The following is a 23,883-nucleotide window of genomic DNA, read 5'->3' as shown; positions in this document are numbered from 1 at the left end:
GGCGGAAACCTGTCAGGGAGGGGGTATGGCGAAGGTCGAAAGGAAGGGAATTCCAGAGGGCGGGGGCCACAATAGAAAATGCCCTCTCTCTGTTCCGCACCAGCCTAGCTGTTTTAGCTGATGGGACCGAGAGAAGGTCTTGTGTGGCTGATCTTGTCAGGCGGCATAATTGGTGATGCTGGAGGTGCTCCTTCAGATAAACTGGGCCGGAACCGTATAGGGCTTTAAAGGTCAACACCAACACCATGAATTGGGCCCGGTAGACAACTGGTAACCAGTGTAGATCTACTAACACCGTGGTGATATGATCACGGCGACGGAAGAACAAATCCCCCAAGAATGAGGATGAAAATGTTTTATAATAAATACCTAGTTTGCTACTCAGATTTATGTGACAGCAAATGCTGAAGTTGTTCATCCAGGTAGTAAAGATACTGCTTTAATAAATCAACCAATGATTGTTTTCCCTCTCATAAGATTAGATTAAGGAATATCAAATGCAACTCTTCTTTGAGGTGGTCAATGATCAAAGAAAAAACATCAGCACAGACTTCCTTCAAGGTAAGGATACAAGGGTGACAATGAGATACATGAATTGTTAGCTCTTCCACTTAACATGAAAATAATTTTTCAGCCTGATTGCTTCTGAGCAGTCGTAAGATGCTAGAGTAGAAAGCTCAGCCTGCCTTCAGCAACCACTCAAATCAATTTTCTCAAATGCCCAGCTCTCAAGGCTGAAACATTCACCAAGTGTCATAATTGCTGACAGCATCCTGCCTCTTAAGGGCCTCAAACATTCAACAGTAATTTACTGGTTTGTTTTCATAAGTCCTCTGGTACTTATGCTTATCAGGTAAGAGCGTTGAGTGGCAAGCAGGGTAGTGTGGAACTAAGTGGAAGTCAGCCATATATATATTTCCATGCCCATCATCTGTTTCCGAGCGTGGGTTCTAGCGATACATGAATTCCTACTTGCTTATATAAAACTCTTAAATGGCACCAACCATCCCAGTGATCCAGAAAACTCAACCCGCCTATATATTTTTATGAATTACAGGAAGTTAACATTGCCAGTTGTTTAGGTACACTTTAAGAACTATCAGCTCTACCGAAGAGCTGGCAGTGACTTCTGTATCAATGGATTGCAAAAAAAAAAGCCTTTACATCACTAGATTTCATAGCCCAAATCCAATTGCTAACAGAGAATCCGGTGATGAGACCTAGAGACATCCAACACATTATCTGAAGTATTATACTCAATGGAATTGTGGAAATGAATCTGCTCTAATTTCCAACACAAATGAGTCATTTAAATATAAAACCAGTTTTCCTAACAGGCTGCACAATAGGGTGAATGATAGAAAACAGACCTTGTTATATAAATAAGACAATATAGTTGCATGCTGAGCTACAGAAACGTAAATGTATACAAACGAAGGTGTCCAACGTTGGACACGTAAAACGAATAGGAAAGAGTTTGAGAGAATCAAATGTGTTCTCTCTCTGCAGCTGTGTGCATACACATCTATTACAAGTTATAGATGTAATCACCTATCTAATATAGGAACACAAGAAGCTTTTTTTAAAAAAAGCATTTGGCAGAAACGCATGAGCTGCCACCAGACCTGCCACACAGCAACTGAACATAAACTTAAGGCATAACAAGAAAGGACAGATAGATTCATAGGATAAGTTCAAGATGCCTGCAGTTTTATAATCTCCCATTTACTTTTCAGTTCCATTTAATTTATTTATTTATTTATTTATTTATTTATTGAATTTATTAGCCGCCCATCTGGCTGGCTGTCCAGCCACTCTGGGCGACGTACAAAATAGGCATACAATACCTAGACATTAAAAATCTAAAAACAATGAAGATAAAATCTAGCCGACCCCAAAAGCCTGCCCGAAGAGCCAGGTCTTCAAGGCCTGGTGGAAACTCATCATGGAATGTTTTTCAACTTAATTAGTAAACAACTAGCAAACAACTAGATGAAGAGGTGATTTTGAAAAATCTTTCAAGGTCTTCTGTGCTATAATTTGCATACATAGGAAGCTGTCTGATATTGAGGCAAGATCACTAGTCCATTTAGATCAGTATTGTCAGCGATCTCCAATCTTTTTGGACTAGAGATCACACTTCAAATTTTGAGAGCTGGAGCACCACTCACAAAATGGCAGCCATGAGGAGGGGCATGGCATAACACAAAATTCATGGTGAAGCTTTTCTTATAACTGTGTTTCCATACTACAAAAGGCTTGACCTGCTGAATTTCTGCCTGCCATACAATTGTTGAAGGGACAAGAACCGTTTTTCCCCCAGTGCCAACCCCAAACCAAAGCTTAAGCAGCCCATCCTGTACCCACTTACCTGGAAGTAAGTCCCATTAAACACAAAGACTTACTTCTGAGTAGACATGTATATCATTGTACAGTAAGTTAACTATACAGTGAATCGCTTTAGCTCCTACAGAGCATGACATGCCTAAGCCTCTTTGCAAAATTTTCACATTTGCCTTTTTTGGGGTGGGATTCTTTAACATTCACCCACACTTATTGTGTAGTAATATTTGCAGAAAATAATTCATAGGCACTACCTGATCTCAGGGAAACCCAGCACAGGAAAGATGAAGGAAAAAAGGAAGAGCAAACTGTGGCGATTCGCAACTAGAAAAAAAAAGAAACAAGAGAAGTGCAATAAAAATAAAGGCAAAACAGGAGCTCTTTAGGACCCCAGGGATTCCTATTGCCTGGTGTCCAAACAACTCACTTATCAATCATAGCTCTGACTTCACTCATCGGCTAATAACAATGACAAGCAGACGCAGCCAGGCTGGCTCATTACACATAAATTGCTTAGAAGGGTACCTACACATTTTGCTCCATAGCTTTCTTTGTGGGAAGGCCTGAGCCTTTTTTTAAAAATAAAAGCTGATTCTGGGCTATCCACTGGGGGCACCACTGAAGGCCTTTGTGGGTGCCATGGCACTCACAGGCGATGGGTTGGTGACCTCCAGTCTACACTGTGTGGAGACAGCTACCTAGAATTTCAGATATAGTTCTCTTCCAGCTCTACCTGTAAATGCTGGGGACTGAACCTGGGACCTTTTGCATGCAAAGCAGATGCTCTGCCACTGAACTATGACCCTTCTCCAATCTCAGCAACTAATCTATCTGAGTAACTTATGAATCAAGCTCCAGTACATGACCTACTCACTATACTAGCTAATTTACAGTGGCATGGTTACTATTCTCACAGGATGAAGGCAATGGTTGCATCATCTTAATTTTATAATTCCACAGATTAACACTCCACTGATAAAGTACAGGCATACCCCGCTTAACGTCGCCTCGCTGTAACGTACATGCTCCATACATCCTCATACCCCGCTTAACGTTCGCGCGCTTCGCTATAACATACACTTTATTGGCATGATGCCGCTGCCATCTAGTGGTGATTGCGTGCAGTACAAGTGAAGACAATTGCTTCACTTAAAAGTTTATTTTCGCTTAAAGTATACTCTCCGGTCCCATTGTCCCATTATATGTTGTGAACCACCCAGAGAGCTTCAGCTATGGGGCGGTATAAAAATCTAATTAATAAATAAAATAAATAAATAAATTGCGAACGTTAAAGCGGGGAATGCCTGTATTAAGCCTTAACAATAAAATACCTGCAATATCATTCATGATACAATCAGAATAAAAAACCATGTCTTCATTGAGAACTTTCCTTTACCAGTAAAACATGATTGTAGAAAGTCATCAGGTTCAATATCCCACAATTTAAGTACATCAACTTACAAGAATGGTATGTAGGGTCTGACCCCCTTGCCCCAGTTTTAAAGACATATTCCATTCACATACACATAACAATTAAAGTGATTACATAACAGTGCAATCATCAGGAGTTGTGGATTACTAATACCCCCCCCAATTTCCAGACCTTGTAACCACAGCATACACTGCTCACACAGCCTGTACAGAATCTTGTTTCACAACTGTATGAACAGTAGTTACTTGAAGCTTGTCAGCGCTCCAATTCTCCATCATTGCGTTGACAACACAGATTAATCCTGCCTCTTCTTTTGGCACCAACCCGGGGTTTGATCAAGTCTAGATCCAGGTCCACTAGGAAGGCATCCTTTGGGATATTCACTCCTATGAAGAACTGCTCCGCTTCCAAATAGACACTAAAGCAGGCAATATCTACATTCAGAAAAAAAACCCCACACCTACCACTGGCCACTGTTTCATCATGTTTGGAAGTATATGACAGGTGTCCATACCTCCTTTAGTTTTATAATAATGAAAATAGATCTCAAACTTGAATTTATGGTTTGAGATTGCCAAATCATTATGCACAGACAAAAGGAGCATCACTGTGCTTCCTTTCATTGACACATAATTTACAAGTGTCAAATCTTGGAAAACCAAAAATGCCATCATTTACACTTTGAATTTCTTAGCAAGGAATTTTAGAGAAATTCTGGTTTGTTTTTGCCAACCAGAGTTTGGTTTTTCTTTTCCCCATGGCTAGTGCCACACTGATGAAAAAGCTATCAGTTCAATTCCTTCCAAAATCTTGTAGAAGTTGTGTTAGGCTTCACATAATAGTTCAAAAACTAAGTTTTCAGTTGCTGAAGCTGGCTGATTACAAAATGCCTGAGGCAACCCTTATTAATACCACATTTTCCAGAGATGTTCCTGTCAAAAGAGGAAGGAGGTCATTTCAGTCTCTTTGAGTTGGCAACCTCTTGATGTGAGGATGCAGGATGCTTGCAAATATTTGCAGATGCCATTGCAGTCAAGAATTATCCTAAAAGCAGAATCAATAATTATCGCTCCACATGAACCTGCATGTAGGCATAATAAAAAATAAGTTTTGTTGCATTAAAGAAAGATACTAAAAGGAGCAAATTTCAAGTTTGCAAAGGGGGCTTTGTAAACCTGTCTACTATTGACTCCTAATACTGTTCAGAGTGACATTACAGTGAGCAATTTGTCTATCATAGAAAGACAAAATATGGATTTTTCCTACCCCGTATGCTTCTGCCTCAGAAGAACTGAAATAATAGGTTCTCGACTAAACTAGAAGAATGACTAATAAATTCAAATAGAATTTTGCAGGACCATTTTGACCCCTGCCTCCTTATGTGCCTGGTTTTTCAGTTCTCAGCTATTCCAACAGGGGCTTAACTGCCCCCATATGACGGTAGAACACAATTTTTTCACTATTTTGTTGAGGAGGCAGCAGCTAAAACACATTCCAATTAAAACCTCATCTTGATTGAAAAATACCTGGATTGTGGATGGCATAGGTAAAAGTTTTATCATTCCCCCCCCCATCACTGTTGGGGTACATTCGACTCCAACTATTTATGGAATGTTTAGCAGTGCTCATAGTATGGAACTAGTGATATATAGCCAGTGTGGTGTAGTGGTTAAGGTGTTGGACTATGACCTGGGAGACCAGGGTTCGAATCCCCACATAGCCACGAAGCTCACTGGGTGACCTTGGGCCAGTCACTGCCTCTCAGCCTCATGAAAACCCTATTCATAGGGTCGCCATAAGTAGGAATCGACTTGAAGGCAGTACATTTACAACATACAAGTGGGGGCTGCAACCAAATATTGCAAAGTGTGTGGACAGTAAAGCCACAACGCATGTTACAAGTGAGCTGAACAAGTGGAGGGCCATAGACAGAAAGGCAATCGATTCTTCCTTCTGCTGATTCCTCCTCTAAAGTGTTTGTTGTTTCTGCAGGCTTTGCTCTTCCCCTTTCTCCCATATTTGTTCTCAGTTAGTTAGTAATGGCTCCCTGAATAAAAGCCACATGGCTGCAGCAGCATGTATAACTTTACCTCTTTGTAATAATAAACCTTACACTTTTTTATTCTTTCAACTACCAGTCTTAACAGATCAGCAAGTTCTGCACTCCGCAGAAAACTCTAACAATGCGGGGCACTCCTATTCACTGTTCCAGACAGTCATGTCATTCTCTGTGAAAATCCATTCCATCTCTCCTTCCAACCTGTTTTCCATTCATCTTTCAGAGTCAGTTAACAGTTTGTGTTTGCTGAGCACACTCAGCCCTCACAGGGTGTCTTGCAGGGGGTTCTCCTACTTTGGTTCTCCTCCCCCATATTTTTCTATACTTCTGCAAACCTTGGGATTCCCCCAAGCTTGCTGAAACCTCCATCTTGGCACTCACACTTTGACCAACAGAAATAGAAGGAACGATTCCCTCTTTCAGTAAATGTGTGTCTAAATAAACTCCGACTCAAGTTTAATGTTACATGTATTTAGATTTATTTGCTATATATCACTATGTCTTTATAGTACTTAAAATCCATTACAGGATTGTTCATAGTTAGTCTTAAACCCACAAAGACAATAATACTGCTGTGGAAGACCAAAGGGGAAAAAAACAATTTTAATTTATTTACAGTTCCTTTTGTTTGTAAACATTTAATCTACGTATACTCTACTATGTTCTAACAGGAGTAAAGACCTATACATTGAGACAGAAAACAACGCCCTGCATGTTTAGCCATATTAAGCATGAGCATATTATAGAGACAGAACTTCCCCTTTCCTGTTACCACAGCAGTAAACATTCTTCTGATAAGTGTTTGAACTTCTGAAAGAACTTGATATTAGCAACATACTATACAACTACAGCTAATGATTTAAGCCAAACCATTTGGCTTTTTATTCCATTTCTAGAATAATTTAAAGTGCTAGAAGCAACCCGTCAATCAACACTTTCTCTCTCAAAAATAACAAAAACTACTTTTAAACATTAATTTACAAGGAAATATATACAATGTTCTTCTGGAATAGCTGAAATTTCAGCACAAAATCATTCACTGTCACACTTAACAGCATTTTTTAAATTTTTGTTTTTGCATAAACATAGAATATAAGCTTTGAAACAAATTGTTGTTGAGCAATTATTGCCACAATGGCTTTTCAGTTTTCCTACAAAAGTGGACAAGAGCTACCGATTAACTGTATTACAGCCTGTCTTGTTTTTTATCTTGAGGTCACAGAACAGCAAGTTTGCATATTACAAGTCTACTGGGTTACGATGTCTATCTAGAGTACATTACCTCATTGAATCAGAGCTGGTGCTAACTGCAGTTCACGACATAGATCCACTCAAAAGAAAAAAAAGAGAGAACACCACACCTATATTTTTTTCTCTTTTGGACTGGAGCAATTCTTGGGAGATGATATGCTACAAAGCTACAACAGAAGAACTATAAAACAGTAGATATATATATTATATAACTGACACTTTATGTTGTTTGGAAAAAATGCATCTGTTTCATAGTCTTAGAACATATAATGCCCTGCTATAGCTATGAATTCTCCACTGCAATATGCTCACTTTGCCCAACTGCCCATTGCTATTGTATATGCTGACCATGTAGCTCAATCCTTGCTCAACATTTGTCCCAAGCCTGCAGATCATTAACAGCTTGTGCAAAATGCTTCAATACAGTCAATTGGGCAGTTACATTTGGACTGCAAAAAACCCCAACATTCTCGACGTACGAAAGGAAGTGGCACTATTGAATGTGGATGAATACTTTGTGTAATAAGTGGCATCATCTGACTGGTAAAAAAAAATGACCCGGACTTATCACTGCCAATAAATTCACAACTCATCCATTTCTCTCTTATTTAGGCCAATAGGAACATGCTTCGCTACAGTTTGTGTAATTAAATGTTGTCTCAATGAAAGAGCCTAAAAGGAAGTATAAGCGAGTTTTAGAGCAGTGGGGATGGAAGAAACAAGAGTGGTGGCTAGCCACATGACAACTGAGACCTACCTTCCCAATAAAGTAAAATAATCACTTATGAGAGCTACAACTTTCAAAAGTATAACAGGCTGGTTAAAAAGAATTTAAACAATGTTTTATGTAAATATATTTAGATGGCCATGCAATGAATTTTGAAAGGCATTGCTGTATTATATTGCTTCAAGGGCTTTTTCAGCTGCATTGATCAATGTCAGGTTTGGGACAACCTTTTGTAGTAGCAGTTTACATTTATTCAAAGCCCCAAATTTCAATGTCTTGAATAATGAAGTCTTCTTTCTTAGAAAGAGTGCAATTCCCAAATGTTTTACAAGAATGACTTCTTCCGTGGTAGAGATCACCATCAAGCCACAGAGCAAATTCACCCCTGGAAGATGAAAAAAGCATTATTTCCCCACATGTTAAGAAGCCATCCCCCTTACATTCATAAAAGTATACATAGAACTAGAGAAAAATAGGCACATCCCATTTCATCCCCATCCCAGTATCTTTTGTTAGGAATTCTTTCCTTGCCATAAATATTTTTCCATCCATTTTAACTAAAGGGTGAATGGAGACAAAGCAGGTAGCATTAATATTTTGACAGTTTAGTTACCCACACTACATAAGTTTGGCTCCCGCAGAGTGCTGGACATATTGCGCAGAACAGAAATGCAACACAGTCCCTTACTAAGACATTTTTAATCTAAGTTTAACATATGAGTTTGGAGTTTCTCATGTTCAGCCAGCAATTAAATATCTGAGGGAAAGGTTTAGAGGATTTGACAGGAGCAGTCAGGGACTTTAAAAGCAAACTTGGGAGCTTGTATAAAGATGGATGAGCATATCAGTATTAATATGCAAATAACAGCTGGCATTTATATAGCCCTTTCGAGTGTTCAAAGTGCACACATAATCTTTCTGTCAATCTTGAGAACAATACTGTAAAGCGGATCAATATTCTTCTCTCCTGTGTTGTACTGGAGTGGAGGGATGAAGTTAAGGCAATAGTGGTTCACCTTAGGCAAGAGTATGAAATGGGCAGATCTCAATTCATAGCTTAGTCTGCTAACCATTATGTATACACTACACTGCACTACATCTAAAGGAGGGGGCAATAATAATGAGAAAAATCAAGACTTTCATGGCTCCTAAAGGACACAAGGAACAAGAGTGATGTAGAAATACAGAAGAGACCTCCTTTGTACATTATAATTTCTGCTGGATTCTCCCCAGGAAAAGCCTCTGCATTTCTCTTACTCTGCTCCCTTTAAAATAATAATAAAAAATGAAAGAAATGTGACCCAAATTATTTGGAAAGAACTAATCTGCCAAGGTATTGAGAGATTATGTTCAAAACAACTGAAAAATCAGTCATTCACTCTGTCCCACAGTGGTGGTGGTCGGAGCATGTGAGCCTCTGAGCTCAGGGCCTTCACCAAAATGGTGGGGACAGAAAACCTGAAACACAAATCCAGGGTGAATACAGATGGTTATTCACAAAGTGGCAAGTTACCATGATGTAAGTGTAACTACTTGGTAAGCTCCTTGGTAAGGAGAAAAATGACCACTATCCTGATTCACTGGATGTTTGATCAAGTGCAGATGAGTGCATTATCATTCCCAGGCGGGACAGTACTGATGTCTAACTTACCAAGTGGTCAACATACATGCTGTTGTAGATTACCACTTGGCAAACTGCCTGGAAATTTGGGGAGGAGAGTCCCATGGAAACCTTAAGATGAGTTGAATTTAAAGGAGAGAGAACTGTCTTTTAAAAAAGGTTTAACTAGAAATATGTGAACGCATATGGCGTTCCTTTGACAATTATTATGCCGTAGAGCAGCATTCTCTACCCTGGTGCCCTCCAGATGTTTTGTACTACAACTCCCATAACTGCCAAACAACAGCTGTTGGAGCTGTAGTTTAAAACATTCGGAGGGCACCAGATTTAGGAAGGCTGCCTTATACCAGGGATGGGAAGCTGGTGGCCTTCCAGATGCTTGGATTCCATTTTCCATTAGCACCAAACAGCATGGCCAATGGTCAGGGGGTTTGTAGCACAACAACATCTGGAGAGCACCAGATCTCCTATCCATGCCTTAGAGACACACCCTCTGGTGGAGATGAATTCTTAGGTCTGTCAAAAAAAAAAGTATTCACAAACATTAAGTGTAAAGGTTATCAAGAAGTAAAAGCTGTGGGTGCACAAGACATTTGAAAACAGAGCAAAAAGGAAAACAGTACAGTTTCTAGAGAAGACCACTTCAAAGTGGATCTATATAAAACAATGTTGTATTTATAATAAGGACTGTATATTTTTTTTAAAAAAGGACTGTATAATTCATTCAAGTATAATAGCTACCAAATTAAATATAGCTAACAGCATACCATTTTGGCATCTGAAGTACACACATATACATACTGCACCATAAAAGTAAATTCTTAGTGAGAAAAGAAATTCATTACTCACCCTCCACCACCAAAAGCTAGGGCATCCATGTCACCTTTTATAAAGAACATGTTGTCTCCAGTCCACTTGAAGGTCTATTATAAAAAAAATCCAACAGACACAGTGATTATGTGAAAAAAACATGTGAAGTGAATCAAAATCATTGGCTTCTGTTTCAGAGAAGACTAGGAGTCATCGTTTATAAGCAGGGCCTACAACAAAATGCTGTGGCATGGAATGCTCTGTTCAGTGTTCCAGCCAGCCATGCCCACCCCAAGTTTCTATCTCTCCCCCCCTTCCTCAAGGAGATAACAAAATTTGGCATTCTGTGGCCATTGACCAATGTTTAGTCCTCACTGGGTTCCCCCTCCCCCGTTAGGTGCTTTCCCCCATTTCGGCAAACTTTGGGGTTTCCCTCAAGTATGTTGATACCTTTCTCCTGTTTCTCAGTAGCCCCAATGGCTACATAGCCATCATAACTCAGCAATTAGTTAACATATTGCTACTTCATTTTTTGAGGAAATTCTCTAAAGTGGATTACAATTTTTAAAAATATAAATCCAATACATACAACCTTTTAACACACACACTGAACCACCTTCTGGTATAGCACAGTGGGGAGGAGAGCCTGGCTGCAAGTCCAGAGTCTGTGAGTTCAAATCCCCGCTCATGTCTCCTGAGTGTAAAAGGCCAGCTAAAGATCACCCCCGCAGTGAGTGGCTCAGGGGTTACATGCCCTGCCACCTGTGGCCAAGCTCCACAGTCCCAAGGAGCCCAGTTGTCCCCCAGCAGGTAGTTGCGGACAAGGATGGGGCTGGCTTGTGCAGCTGTGGCAAGCTGAGCAGGCCCTAGCCAGCTGGGGAGGACTAGCCTCAGAGGGAGGCAGTGGTAAACCCCCTCTGAATACCGCTTACCATGAAATCCCTATTCATAGGGTTGCCATAAGTCAGGATTGACTTGAAGGCAGTCCATGTCATTTTCATTTCAAAATCACTAGCATAAAATAACTTAGTTATACTTCAGCATTGTTGTTGTTATGTGCCTTCAAGTCAACTACGACTTATGGCGACCCTATGAATCATTGATCTTCAACAGCATCTGTCATGAACCACCCCATTCAGATCTTGTAAGTTCAGGTCTGTGGCTTCCTTTATGAAATCAATCCATCTCTTGTTTGGCCTTCCTCTTTTTCTACTCCCTGCTGTTTTCCCCAGCATTATTGTCTTTTCTAGTGAATCAGGTCTTCTCATGATGTCTCCAAAATAGGATAACCTCCGTTTCATCATTTTAGCTTCTAGTGATAGTTCTGCTTTAATTTGTTCTAACACCCAATTATTTGGCTTTTTCGCAGTCCATGGTATCCACAAAGCTCTCCTCCAATACCACATTTCAAATGAGTTGATTTTTCTCTTATCCACTTTTTTCATTGTCAAGTTTTCACATCCATACATAGAGATTGGGAATACCATGCTCTGAATGATCATGACTTTAGTGTTCAGTGAGACATCTTTGCATTTGAGGACCTTTTCTAGTTCTCTCACAGCTGCCCTCCCCAGTCCTAGCCTTCTTCTGATTTCTTGACTATTGTCTCCATTTTGGTTAATGACTGTGCCAAGGTACTGATAATCCTTGACAAGTTCAATGTCCTCACTGTCAACTTTAAAGTTGCATAAATCTTCTGTTGTCATTACTTTAGTCTTCTTGACGTTCAGCTGTAGTCTTGCTTTTGTGCTTTCCTCTTGAACTTTCATCAGCATTCATTTCAAATTACCGGTTTCTGCTAGTAGTATGGTATCGTCTGCATATCTTAAATTATTAATATTTCTCCCTCCAATTTTCACACCACCTTCATCTTGGTCCAATCCTGCTTTCCGTATGATATGTTCTGCGTATAGATTAAATAAATAGGGTGATAAAATACACCCCTGTCTCACACCCTTTCCGATGGGGAACCAGTCAGTTTCTCCATATTCTGTCCTTACAGTAGCCTCTTGTCCAGAGTATAGGTTGCGCATCAGGACAATCAGATGCTGTGGCACCCCCATTTCTTTTAAAGTATTCCATAGTTTTTCATGATCTACACAGTCAAAGGCTTTGCTGTAATCTGTAAAGCATAGGGTGATTTTCTTCTGAAATTCCTTGGTCCGTTCCATTATCCAACATATGTTTGCAATATGATCTCTGGTGCCTCTTCCCTTTCTAAGTCCAGTTGGACATCTGGCATTTCTCACTCCATATATGGTAACAGCCTTTGTTGTAGAATGTTGGGCATTACTTTACTTGCATGGGATATTAAGGCAGCATTAAGAGCCCTCATTTAACACCCTCCTCCCAAATCAACAATTTTGGAATAAGAGGAAATTTTTAGAGCCTTCTTAAAACAAGAGATGGGACCTGCCTAATCTCTACAGGAATTGCATTCCATAATTGAGGAGTCACTGCTGAGATGGCCCTATTACATGTGCTCACTGAAGCAGGCATTCTGAACTAGATCTTAAGGTATATTGATGACAGTGATCCTTTAATTTCACTAGGTTCTCAGTTATTCAGGGGTTTAAAGACATTAACCTAAGCTTATCATTATTAGAAAATACTAATAGTGCAGTTCATCTTATTCTAAAAAGGACACCACTCATAATCATTTTATGGTTTCATTAATATTCCTTCTTAGTGTAATTTTTTTAAGAAGCCTTATTAGAACTAAGCCTACGGGCAAATAGAAGAAAACACTAATTAAAATTACAAACAGGGAAAGTTATAAAAAGATAGTCTTCACTGTCTAAAACTTAACTCTATATATTCTCTTGTTGTATGTGCCTTCAAGTTGACTCTAACGTATGATGACCCTATGAATCAGTGATCTCCAACAGCATCTGTCGTGAACCACCCTGTTCAGATCTTGTAAGTTCAGGTCTGTGGCTTCCTTTACGGAATCAATCCATCTCTTGTTTGGCCCTCCTGTTAGGTGGGCTTTTATGTTTTATGTTGACCATAAATTTAAAACCATTAAAATCACAAGTAATCATTATGCCATTTTGCATCAATCACCCTTTTAAGTCCTTACCTCAAACTCTGGACAAAAAGTAAAAAGAAAGGTTTCTCCAGTGCCATAAAAACCATCACTCACTTTAAAAGGTTCAGAAGCTAGTGCACCAAAGATCTAGAAAAAGAATAATACAAATGATCTGGTGTTCATGAGATTTCTGTCTTTAATATATGTGTGCACAGCATAACTGGAACTCTGAAACAGCCTTCCTTAAAGACCAGTTTAAATTATAAACCCCCAACAATTTCAATTCAATTTAATGGAATTTACTTCTACCTTTTCCTTTATGATAAAGACACAAGGTGACATTTTTAGGGAAGAAACAATGCTGAGCTAATAATATTTATTATCTTCAATAAAGTATTTAATGGAACTATTTTCCTGGGAAGGGAGACTATAATCAAGGTACTTCCAGATAGCAGCTTGTTCAGCAACCAGAGTATCAACACAGGAAATACCTGAAAGAGGAGGTATTTCTTGGTGCAAAATTTTGGAATAAGAGTGACTGACTGCCATCACAAATGTCTGTGTTGTTCCTGCTAGCCAAGTTGGGACAACAGTTCTCAGAACAGAATCACCCAGCTAAATTAGCTTGCTTTTGGCAGGTATGCTGATTCAGTGTGCCTCACTCATACAAGCAAAGCAGCTTCCTGAAATCACTATATCTTGCCCAGTCACTGTTCTGCTCAACTGAGCTCCACCCTTCCTCCTCCACCCCACTACCTCTGCCTTCCTATTCTCTGACAGTACAAGTCATACAGCTTTATTCTTGTCTTAGAGCAAGAAATGTGCAGTTGCCAAAACGCAGCACCATAATCACAGTGCAACTCTTGAGGTGCTATATCCCATGGTCTTGTATAGTTCTTCTTGGGGGAATGAAGGAACACAGAAGCAGCAATCATAGTCCACCTTTGTGTATTCCCATTTGGATTGAAACTGGAGGTGGGAAGTGATTTTACATCTTAATATTCACCTCATATTTGAGGAGATTCCTATTTCCAAATTAGGACATCCCTAGTGTTAGTTTTGTTGTCCTGCTGCAAATGGCTATTAAAAATCACCACATGGATACAATATACACCCTTGCCTTAAAGTTTTGGGCTCTGTGCTTAGCACCTTGAAGACTGACAAATTTAGTGTGGCATATGCTGTGATAAAATTGGCTCTTGACTATGAATATCTTGATGCCTCAGTGTTTTCATAGACAAGACATTACTTCATCCAGCACAAATTTGCCAACCTTTAAAGTGCCACAGGGCTCTTGAGCACGCAGATCCCCAAATCAAGAACCTGGATAAATGTTGTATTCATCATGTCAAGAATAGCCATATGTAAGCCAGCCTCTGCCTGTTGAGAGAATTCTAAAGTTCCTCCAGAGAATGGCAAAAGAGACTAGAAAGTCTAAACACACATATAATCAGGCACTTCTGATTACCTTTCTCCAGCCTTGTTCATTAAAGATAAGCAAAGAAACAATCTTGTCTACTGGCTGTTTGTTCCTCTCTTGTGAGAATATAACATGTAGCCATGCTAAAACATGGCTAAGTTAAGAGGTCTAAAATTCTGGAATTTGTTAGGGGTGGGGGGAGGTAAGAAAAGAGTAGTGGTCATTATATTTATACCTGTCCATCACTGTCTTTGATAACCATTAGTACTGGTGTGTCCAGCCCCATCATGGTTCTATATAGGGTCTTCAAGCTCATGCCATGCTTTGCAGTACTGTAGACAAGGGTCCATGGATACCCAATAGTTCGTGGTGGAAGATGTTTTGTGAGCTAATGAAAACACAGATCCATGCATATTGAATACACTGGATTAATTAAGACTTTTAAAGGTTTTGGATGAGACTATTCACACACATATAAAAATAAGACCTGTGTTCCTTCCTTGGACTTCTGAAATCCATTATGTTACTACCAAATGCTATAACTGCTTTGCACCAAAGAGTGCTAATATTTAATTTCAAAAGAACAACAACAAAAAATGGATATGCTGTGTCTTTAAACTTACTTGGGCTTAAGTAAGTTTATTTAAGTAAGTGTAGGTTTTTACATACTTGGGCTTAAATTCTAGTGAAGTCATTAGGATTTACTTTCAAATAAAAGCATTTAGGATTGGAGTATTAGGTTCTAGTACAGTATGAAGGACAAACTCATCCAGTCCACATCAGAAACAATTCAAGAGACCTAAATTGTGTTGAATGTTGTACAGATATTTGTAAAATAATACAGATTTCAAACCGAGGTGGAGATCAATACTTCATCTTTCTTTTTCCTTTACTTGCAGATCTAGCAATGTTGTAAATGGTGGGACACGGCCGCATGGTACCCAGCATCATGTAGTTCCCTGGCAAGTACATTCCCCATGACTCCTGAAGGTCCAGGCTTGATATCGTCCACATAAGTCCAAATTCTGAGAACCCCTATCACACACTGAAGCTCTTGAGCTCTACTCCACCTCTCTAAGTTAAGCAAAAAAACAAATATGAATCCATTTAGGATTGGCCAGAACTCTGTGAAGGATATGTGTCCAAGCCTAATCGGATTAAACTCCCAAATTTACAAAATGTATCCATTGTTAAAAAGAATTGATACATAGGCAAATTTGCATGGCAGGCTGAATCAGTGAATGTTACCCACTCTTTTTAGATCCTTGCTTTATACTTGAACAAAAAGCAATGGTGGCACTACAGAGCTATTGTAAAATGAAAAGGAATTTTAAAAGGGGGATTATATTTTAAGACAAATATACTCATGTCTTTATACCTCCATGAAATAATGCTGGGCTCTTGGGATGGCAACATAGAATATATATTTATAAAAATATGGTGTATATATCCCAATTTATACCCCAGTACGAAATTAAGACTAGATGCACAGGAGAATTAAAACTAATCCTAACACTGAATTTAGATGTCTAACAACATGCAAACACAACAGTTTCTCTTGCTGCTAATTCTGGGCACAGATACAAATCATATGTATATATGTAGGTAAGAAGCTAATAGTAGCAATCTGCAAAGAGGGAGAAAATTAGTAACAAACAATGCCCTGGCCACACAAGTTGAGATAATTCTTGTGTGGGTGGAATCTAGTTGGTCCTCCTAGCAGTTGCTCCAGAGAAGACGTTCGCTAAGGGAGGAGTAGGGGTGGCAATTTTTCCGATTCCTCCCCCCCCCTGCAATCCCCCCTCAAATCTGAAGGGTTGGGGAATCATCCAGAACAGATTGGGGGACAGACAGCACTGAGGAAATTGACAAAGATTAAGAGCAAAGGCTCATCTAATCCAGCAGCCTGTTCTCCCAGATGCCTACGGAAAGCATGCAGGCAGGACACAAGTTCACCAGCACTCTTTTCACCTGTGCTCCCCAGCAACTGCATTTAGAGGGGTATCACCTCCGATACTGGAGGTAACAGACAGCCATCATGGCTAGCAGCTTCCCCTCCTCCTCCATTAGCAGATACCTCCTGCTGGATTACCAACTGGATACAGGCCATACACTTTACTGCTATGTGCATTATCCATATAAGATAATATACAGTTAGAAGCATAACAAATATGAACAGAAGACTGGAACTACCTCAACTGGATTTGAACTTTCCAGAAGCATTTTGGAGCCAGGGTGTACTACTTCATAAAACAATCATATGAACAAATTTCTCTTTTTATGCTTAACTGCTTTTTGGTAACATTCTCATACCAGCAACTTCAGGAAGAAGTGCATAATTTACTGCGACGATTCTGTTTTCTACAGCAAAGTTAAACAAAATGCCAAAGCTATATCACTTTGATGAACATCATACCTTTTCAATTTGTTCCAGTTGTAGCAATTCACTGGGATCATTAAGATTTGGACGAAATGCCTCAGGCTCCAGTTCCGTCTTGACTGTTCCTGGTGTTGAATGTGTATCTTCCCTTGTAGTGATCTGCAGAGAGGAAGAAAAATTAAATTAGCACTCAAAATGCCGTGCAACATATCTGAAAAACAGCAAAAACTTGTAAAAGCTACATGTATCTAGCTAATACCACCACACCCCGTGCAATTCCAACTGCACTCTCTGCTTTACAGCTGCACTGTTTCCTACTGTAAGATAGCCACAGCCTCCCAATATATAATACATTGAATGACACATTAAAATAGCTTCTGGCTCCTTTTCTCATTACATCACTCGTGTAATATTTGAAGTTTTTACCTACAAGGGAACTTGCATAATGTTTCCAACTTGCATGGCATAGGGCCGAATTAGACATATGGCAAGAGATTACTGTGTTTAAGTCTGGTTCAATCCCACAAGGAGAGAGGTGAAGGTCCATACTAGCACAGCTAGGAGAAAAATCAGATTGGGAGATAAGACTTTGGGGAAATAAGTTTATGAACCTAATTTGCTATTTAAAATTGGACCTTCCCATTCTCAACCTTTCTAGGATTCAAGAAAATCCAAGTTTACACATACAGGTCTCCTACCATCAAGTTTAGCTTTGCTCTTAAAAAAGGAAAAAAATAGGACCAATAAAATATTTTTCTAGTTAAGACATAATAAAAATATCAGAAACAGTACTCCTTGAGTTGTTTTTACATGTAAAGGTTGCATAGAAAACTTACACCTAAACAGGAGTCACATTACATTTCATCCCCTACCCAAAGTAGCAAGCAACTTCTTTCCACCTTTGCAATGCAAATGATAAATGTACTCAACAGCTATTCAAATGCTGATAAATACATCTCTTTTTCCAATCCCTGCAATGCTTCAGTTGGGCTGTCTGCTTTCTTTTTCTTTTTTAAAGCACAGCATTTTGTCTATTATTGTTGTATTGTTTCGCTTGAAATTGTTTTTGCCATTGTTTGACTTGCTGTAAGTTATTTCATATGCAGTGTGTTTTTGTTTTCCTTTTTGTACGTCACTTTGAGTCCTATTTTTGGAAAAAAGCGACTAACAAACTATTAATAAATAATAAATTAATAATGTTTGTCACTGTTTTTAAAAGTTTAAAAGCTACTTGGGAAGCATTATCAGCCAATCAGTGCTGTGCACAAGTAATTTCTGATGCAAATAACAACCCCCTCTCACAAATACATTCTTGATGCCATTTACAAAACAATCTTTTAAGCTGACACAATTGCTTTCTGGTGACTAGCAAAATGAGAGGTTCTGTAGAACTGGGTAAGTCTATATGTATTTTAGCAAAATTATCTACTGAAACAATATGACCACCTTTTGAAAAGAGGGTATTAAAACACTGCAAATAAGCCTTCTCAAGACAAAGAGAAAGAGCAAACACATAGGAGAGATTCTTTACTACACAAATAGCCTGATTCTATTAATGCCTAGTTAAAAAGCAAGTCCTACCAAGTTCAAGGAACTTATTCCCAGGTAAATGAGCATAGGACTGCAGTCTTAAAGGGATGGTCTGTACTGCAAATTTTAAAGCTATCATTAATCACAACATTTGTGATCACATCATTACAATTGTATCAAAATATATTCTGCAAAGACCATTGTATGGCTGAAGTTAATTATTTAAGTGGCAGAGTTGTCATACCTTTCTTGTGCTCTTTTTATTGTATCTATGTTGCCCTCCCTATTTCATTTTCCTCTTTAATCCTGTGCTGCATCCATCTTTGCTTCTGCTTGCACTTTTGCAAACAATCAGTCATTTAACACTTGCTCTTATACTACACATGAAATAAAAGCTACTGAGAGAGGTGGTCAGCAAGAACTATGTCTGATGTCGTATATTGGCTTGGTATGCATGACATGGTAAGGCAAACTACAGCTTACCAGACTGTAAACTATGGCAGAGGAGTTCAAAGCTGCTTTGCTGCTCCCCAGTGTTTTTTTCCCTCCTGCACCATGCTGAGCTAAGCCAAGGTTTGACTTAGCATGCCCTCCAAACCCAGGTCATGGTTAAGCTCTCTCCTCGTTAACCATGAGCTGTACTTCTTTGTTAACCACAGTTTGTTCTTGGACACAGTTTGTGATCAGCGAGGAGAGAGTGAAAATGTTAAATATCTATCCCGTGTAAAAGTTTTCCCATTTCTTCTGCTACATAGTAATACACAAAACAAAAAGGAATTGAAGCATACGACTTAGCTGCAAGCTACCGAAGATTATATTAAGACACAGTACCTCAAAAGCCTAACTAAAATGCTAATCTGTACATCAACAGTCAGTGCAAACTCACTGTTAACCACTCTTAAAAGATTGAATGCAGATGGAAGACTGTGTACTCTATTTCCAGTTTTACAGTCCTTTAGTTTCTACTTCACACATCACCACCACCCAGGCCATGTGCACACAATTAAGTGTTTTTTCAGCAGTAGCATTAAATATGGTTAAGCGAACAACCAGGGGTTCTTTCACTAGGATTTGCTAAAGTAGATTTCAAAACATAACCAGTTATGCTGCTGCTGACAAAAACATTTCACTGCAATTAAGGGAGGGAGGAATTTGCAGTCCCTTAACCGTGTTTCCTGTCCCTTAATCGTGTTTAAGGAATGCCACCTGTTTTGCCTGGGCAACAATTACTCCTTTGAGAGAGAAACTATAAAATGTACCAAACATTCATTTAGCTTCCTTTGTATTCTCTAGTGACAAGTGCTATTTATATACTTTTAGCTATTACATAAAAAACAAGTTTATCTACTGGTCTAATCTTGAACTAAGACTACTGATTTCTGAAAAATAAACACAATTCCCAGCAAACAATTCATATGCTATTGATAAGCAGGTACTTTACTGATCACTCAACTAACATTTTTTTCTGAAAGAAATGTGGTGAAATGGTTCTCCCATTTTATCTTTTACTCCTAGTTAATGATATGCACAGATATGATAAGCACTCTTATGGAACATTTCACCTACTGAATATATTTAGCAGAGAGAGAGAGAGAGAGAGAATATGTATATATATGTGTGTGTGTGTGTATACACACACACTTGGGCAGCACAAAAAGGTCAATAAGCCACCACTTGAAACATTAGCTATTTTGGTAAGCACACTTAGCAGAGCAATGGAAGCACTTTTTTCCACATGTTGTCAATTGTAATATTACTCACTCAGACAGACAAAGATTTTTAAAACCCTTTCAGTTCAGTCCATATCTCAGTTGTTAAAACATAAGGATTTATATTGATTTACTTATATTGAAGTAAATGGCATTACAGAGGCTTAACATCCAAATACTTAGCCAAGCTCTAGATCAGATATTTATTATTCATTCGGTAATACTCAGTTTATTTCTTCAAGCTTTAGAAAATGCTTGTGCACTTTTAAAGATATGCTTTCAGCAATAATGTACACAGCTATCCTCCACATATACCAATGCTAAAGTTGAAAGGAATGTATCTGCTGAGAATGCAAAAGTGACTACAAGAGGCTTAGAAAGGCTGGACTTACCCAAGAAGCTTAAAACAGTGGAGTAAAAGGAAATAAAAATGTACATCCAGCCTGTTCTTTTCATTTGACTCAAGATAAGGAGTACCATTTTGCCAAATGCAAAATATAAGAGAAACTTGTCTCCTGTACATGCTTGCTGAGACATAGATAGGGAACTCCTTTTAGAGTTTTTTTTGCTTATGGCCAAGAATATGGATATTCTTCACCAACTTAAGGGGTTTAATTGACAAAATATAGTACAGTTTGCAGCTGGAGCTAAAGCAAGCCCTTTGCATTCTCTTCTGAAAGGCTTTTAATTAAACTCAAACTTCCATCCCAAGCTGCGAAATACAAAGTCCTCATCAGTCTAAGAAATACAGCAATGAGAACAAGGCTTCAAAAGACAAACAGAAAATTCCTCTGAGTTTGAAATAACTAGAACTGAGTCAAAACAGTCTTTTTTAGCTCCATTTTCACTTCGTTTAAAAGTATTTCCATTGTTTTTGCATGCTTTCCAACTGCTGTCTCAAAATTTCACCTATTTTTTGTCCAAATCTGGAATGGCAAGAAAAAGGATGCTGGTTTTTAAGGCTCAAGTGTACAGTGTGGTCCCTTAATTAGCGCACAGGGAATAACCCAGGGATCCTTGGAAAGCTACCCCAACCAAGAATATGCAGAGTCCCTTTATACACCCATTGTGAGCCCCTTGAGTCCATGTAATTTGTAACAGCCACTAGTCCTGGTCCCAGTTTTGTGGGATGGAGGAAAACATACCAAGGCTATTAAAAGGGATTTGGCTAAGCTGAGTCGGGAACTGTTCCATCAGTCACCAGTAATCGTGCAAACATTTTGCTCTGAGCAGTAAGGAACTTTCTCAAGCCATGTTCTGTGCGCTTATTCAGGGTCTGAATACAGTTCTCTCAAACATTAAAAGCAGCGTTGCCTTTGGGAGCTTTTATTCAGCTCCATCTGACGTGAGACTATTGCCCAGGATTTAAACAAAATGCAAAAAAAAAAAACCCTTTATTTTAGTATATTTTGCATGCAAAATTTACAAGCATAACAATTTTGACATGAAAACTGAAACTTGCAAAAGTATGGTTAAGCTCTATAAGTGAAACATTTGTCACAGATATTGTCATTACACTCAGCCATACCACTATGCAGGGTAGCACATCCATAAGGAAGGAATTTTCTGCTGGGTTCTTGTAGTGTTGTAGCCAAGACAAACCCAAGTATGGGGCTTGTCTTGATCAAGGACACTACACTGAAAGAAGTTCTAGCCTCTGGATGATGGCCAGTTAACTACTTAAGAGAGCACCTTGAGACGTCTGCAGAGTGTGCGTAGTTCTTCACTATTTAAAGCATCGATCCTGCGGTGATACTCAGCCACTGACACTACCTGAATATGGAGACAGGAAGACAATTCCAATTCATAGTTGAAGAAAAATAAAGAGCAAGAAAGTAAGTGACAGAATGTGGAGACATTGGGCAGGGCAGACAAAAACATGGGCAACATACAAAATAAAACATAAATAAAATGTAAAATTAGACATTTACAACTGTAGCGATATGATGCACAGACACATTTCACATTTAGAATGAACACATATGTAATGGTAAACATTTCCAGCAAAATAGTACCAGAAATCTGATAATATTTTTACAGGAGGAACACACTTTTAGAAGAGTATGTTGGCATACACATCACTAAATCATTTCCTTTCTTAAACATTACCTGGTTTTAGTTGGGCATAAATTAGGTGATTACATGTACATTTATTTGGTGCTATCAATAGTTCTGCATTCTTTTTTGAACACAATTATATCATATTTATTATTTATAAATTATAAATAATAAAGTGCCTAATATTAATTGTGAAAATGTACAAAGAGATGCAGTTTACAAAATGTGTGTCTGTAGAAGTGTAAGCAATTATGTAACTGTAGAACAGCATATTGAAAATTTTGAATGGATCCAAGTGGTGGATTCTGACCAGCACTTTCCGCAAGCTTAAGACAACTTGTTTGTTAAAATACAGCAGTTGCAGAGTACACAATACTATGGATATGCTCGAGCAGCTAACAGCAATGTAAATCCCACTGCACACAGCAGTGGGGAGGTAGGACTGCTGGCCAAATTCAACTCTCAAGATGTTTCTGAAATCCCATACTGAGGGTTGGACGATGGAAATTTGTATGGATTACATGTGCAGTACGTGTAAGCAGTTTCCAATAAATTAGAAACAGTCATCTTTAAAATAGTTTCAAGGCAGAAAAAAACAGGAAAACTAATCTAATTTCTACATTCAACATACTCTATCCCTTTTCTATTTACAAAATGGGAAAAAAATGGAAATGGACTGTCTTCAAGTCGATCCCGACTTATGGTTTTCATGGTAAGTGGTATTCAGTGGTGGTTTACCATTGCCTTCCGCTGAGGCTGAGAGGCAGTGACTGGCCCAAGGTCACCCAGTGAATTTCATGGCTGTGTGGCGATTTGAACCTTGGTCTCCCAGGTTGTAGTCCAACACTCTAACCACTACACTACACTGGCTCTCTACAAGAAGCCATATATGCTATTAATATTCCCCCAATATTGGGTTGTATCCAATGAAGTCATCCCATTAGCACAAGGACGTCCACCTGCACAAAGGGATTTCTCTACCTCTCCTCGCCCCCCCCCCGTATCTGCTCTGGACACTCCTCCAGCATCCAGAGCAGATTGGGGATGTGGAGGAAGGAAGTCCTGTTGCACAGTCAGAAGTCCTTTGGGACTTCTAACAGGACAGCTTTATTTGATTCAATACACAAGATCAAAGCATTCTACTATTAGGAACTCCCAGAAACTGTAATCTATCGGTCAGAAGTGGGGAATCTCAGGCTTAGGGGCTGAATGCAGCCCTCAAGGCCTCTCTATTCGGTCCTCATGACTCTCACTAGGCCACACTCTTTCCCCAGGACATACATCTCTCTGGCCCTGCTCTGCAACCTCCTCCCAGTGTTTTTACGTGGCTGGAACGTATCCGTGAACTATGATAATGCCTCCTGCTTGCCTGAATAGAGGATAAAGAGGGGTGTATCTGTGGATACAAGCCTCTAGCTTGTGTGTATGTGGCTGGAATGCAGCCTACTGCCCTCTTTTGCTTCTGGCTCAGCCCACCACTGGCATGCAGTCCTTGGAACATTCCCCAAGAGG

The 23,883-nt window shown here is 39.1% G+C and overlaps 1 protein-coding gene across 8 annotated transcripts in view; it reads right to left on the bottom strand.

Annotated features, from left to right (window-relative positions):
* Positions 1-7,905: 7,905 nt before the first annotated feature.
* OXR1 (oxidation resistance 1) overlaps positions 7,906-23,883 on the bottom strand; it is a 299,282-nt gene continuing 283,304 nt past the window's right edge. For 3 of the 8 annotated variants that reach the window (XM_061604956.1, XM_061604964.1, XM_061604991.1), the window contains 6 exons: positions 22,006-22,086; positions 17,111-17,233; positions 14,930-15,082; positions 13,326-13,421; positions 10,283-10,356; positions 7,906-8,197 (listed from right to left, as the gene is read on the bottom strand). In XM_061604956.1, coding sequence (XP_061460940.1) covers positions 8,062-8,197; positions 10,283-10,356; positions 13,326-13,421; positions 14,930-15,082; positions 17,111-17,233; positions 22,006-22,086 — 663 coding nt within the window. In that variant the 3' untranslated portion in view covers positions 7,906-8,061. The remainder of the gene's footprint in view (positions 8,198-10,282; positions 10,357-13,325; positions 13,422-14,929; positions 15,083-17,110; positions 17,234-22,005; positions 22,087-23,883) is intronic. The other 5 variants (XM_061604973.1, XM_061604983.1, XM_061605000.1 and 2 more) reach the window with 3 other exon arrangements.

Source organism: Rhineura floridana, chromosome 1, assembly GCF_030035675.1.
Source record: "Rhineura floridana isolate rRhiFlo1 chromosome 1, rRhiFlo1.hap2, whole genome shotgun sequence".
Lineage (NCBI taxonomy): Eukaryota > Metazoa > Chordata > Lepidosauria > Squamata > Rhineuridae > Rhineura > Rhineura floridana.
Note: the sequence above shows the minus strand (reverse complement) of the source record. Positions and strands in the feature narration are given on the sequence as shown.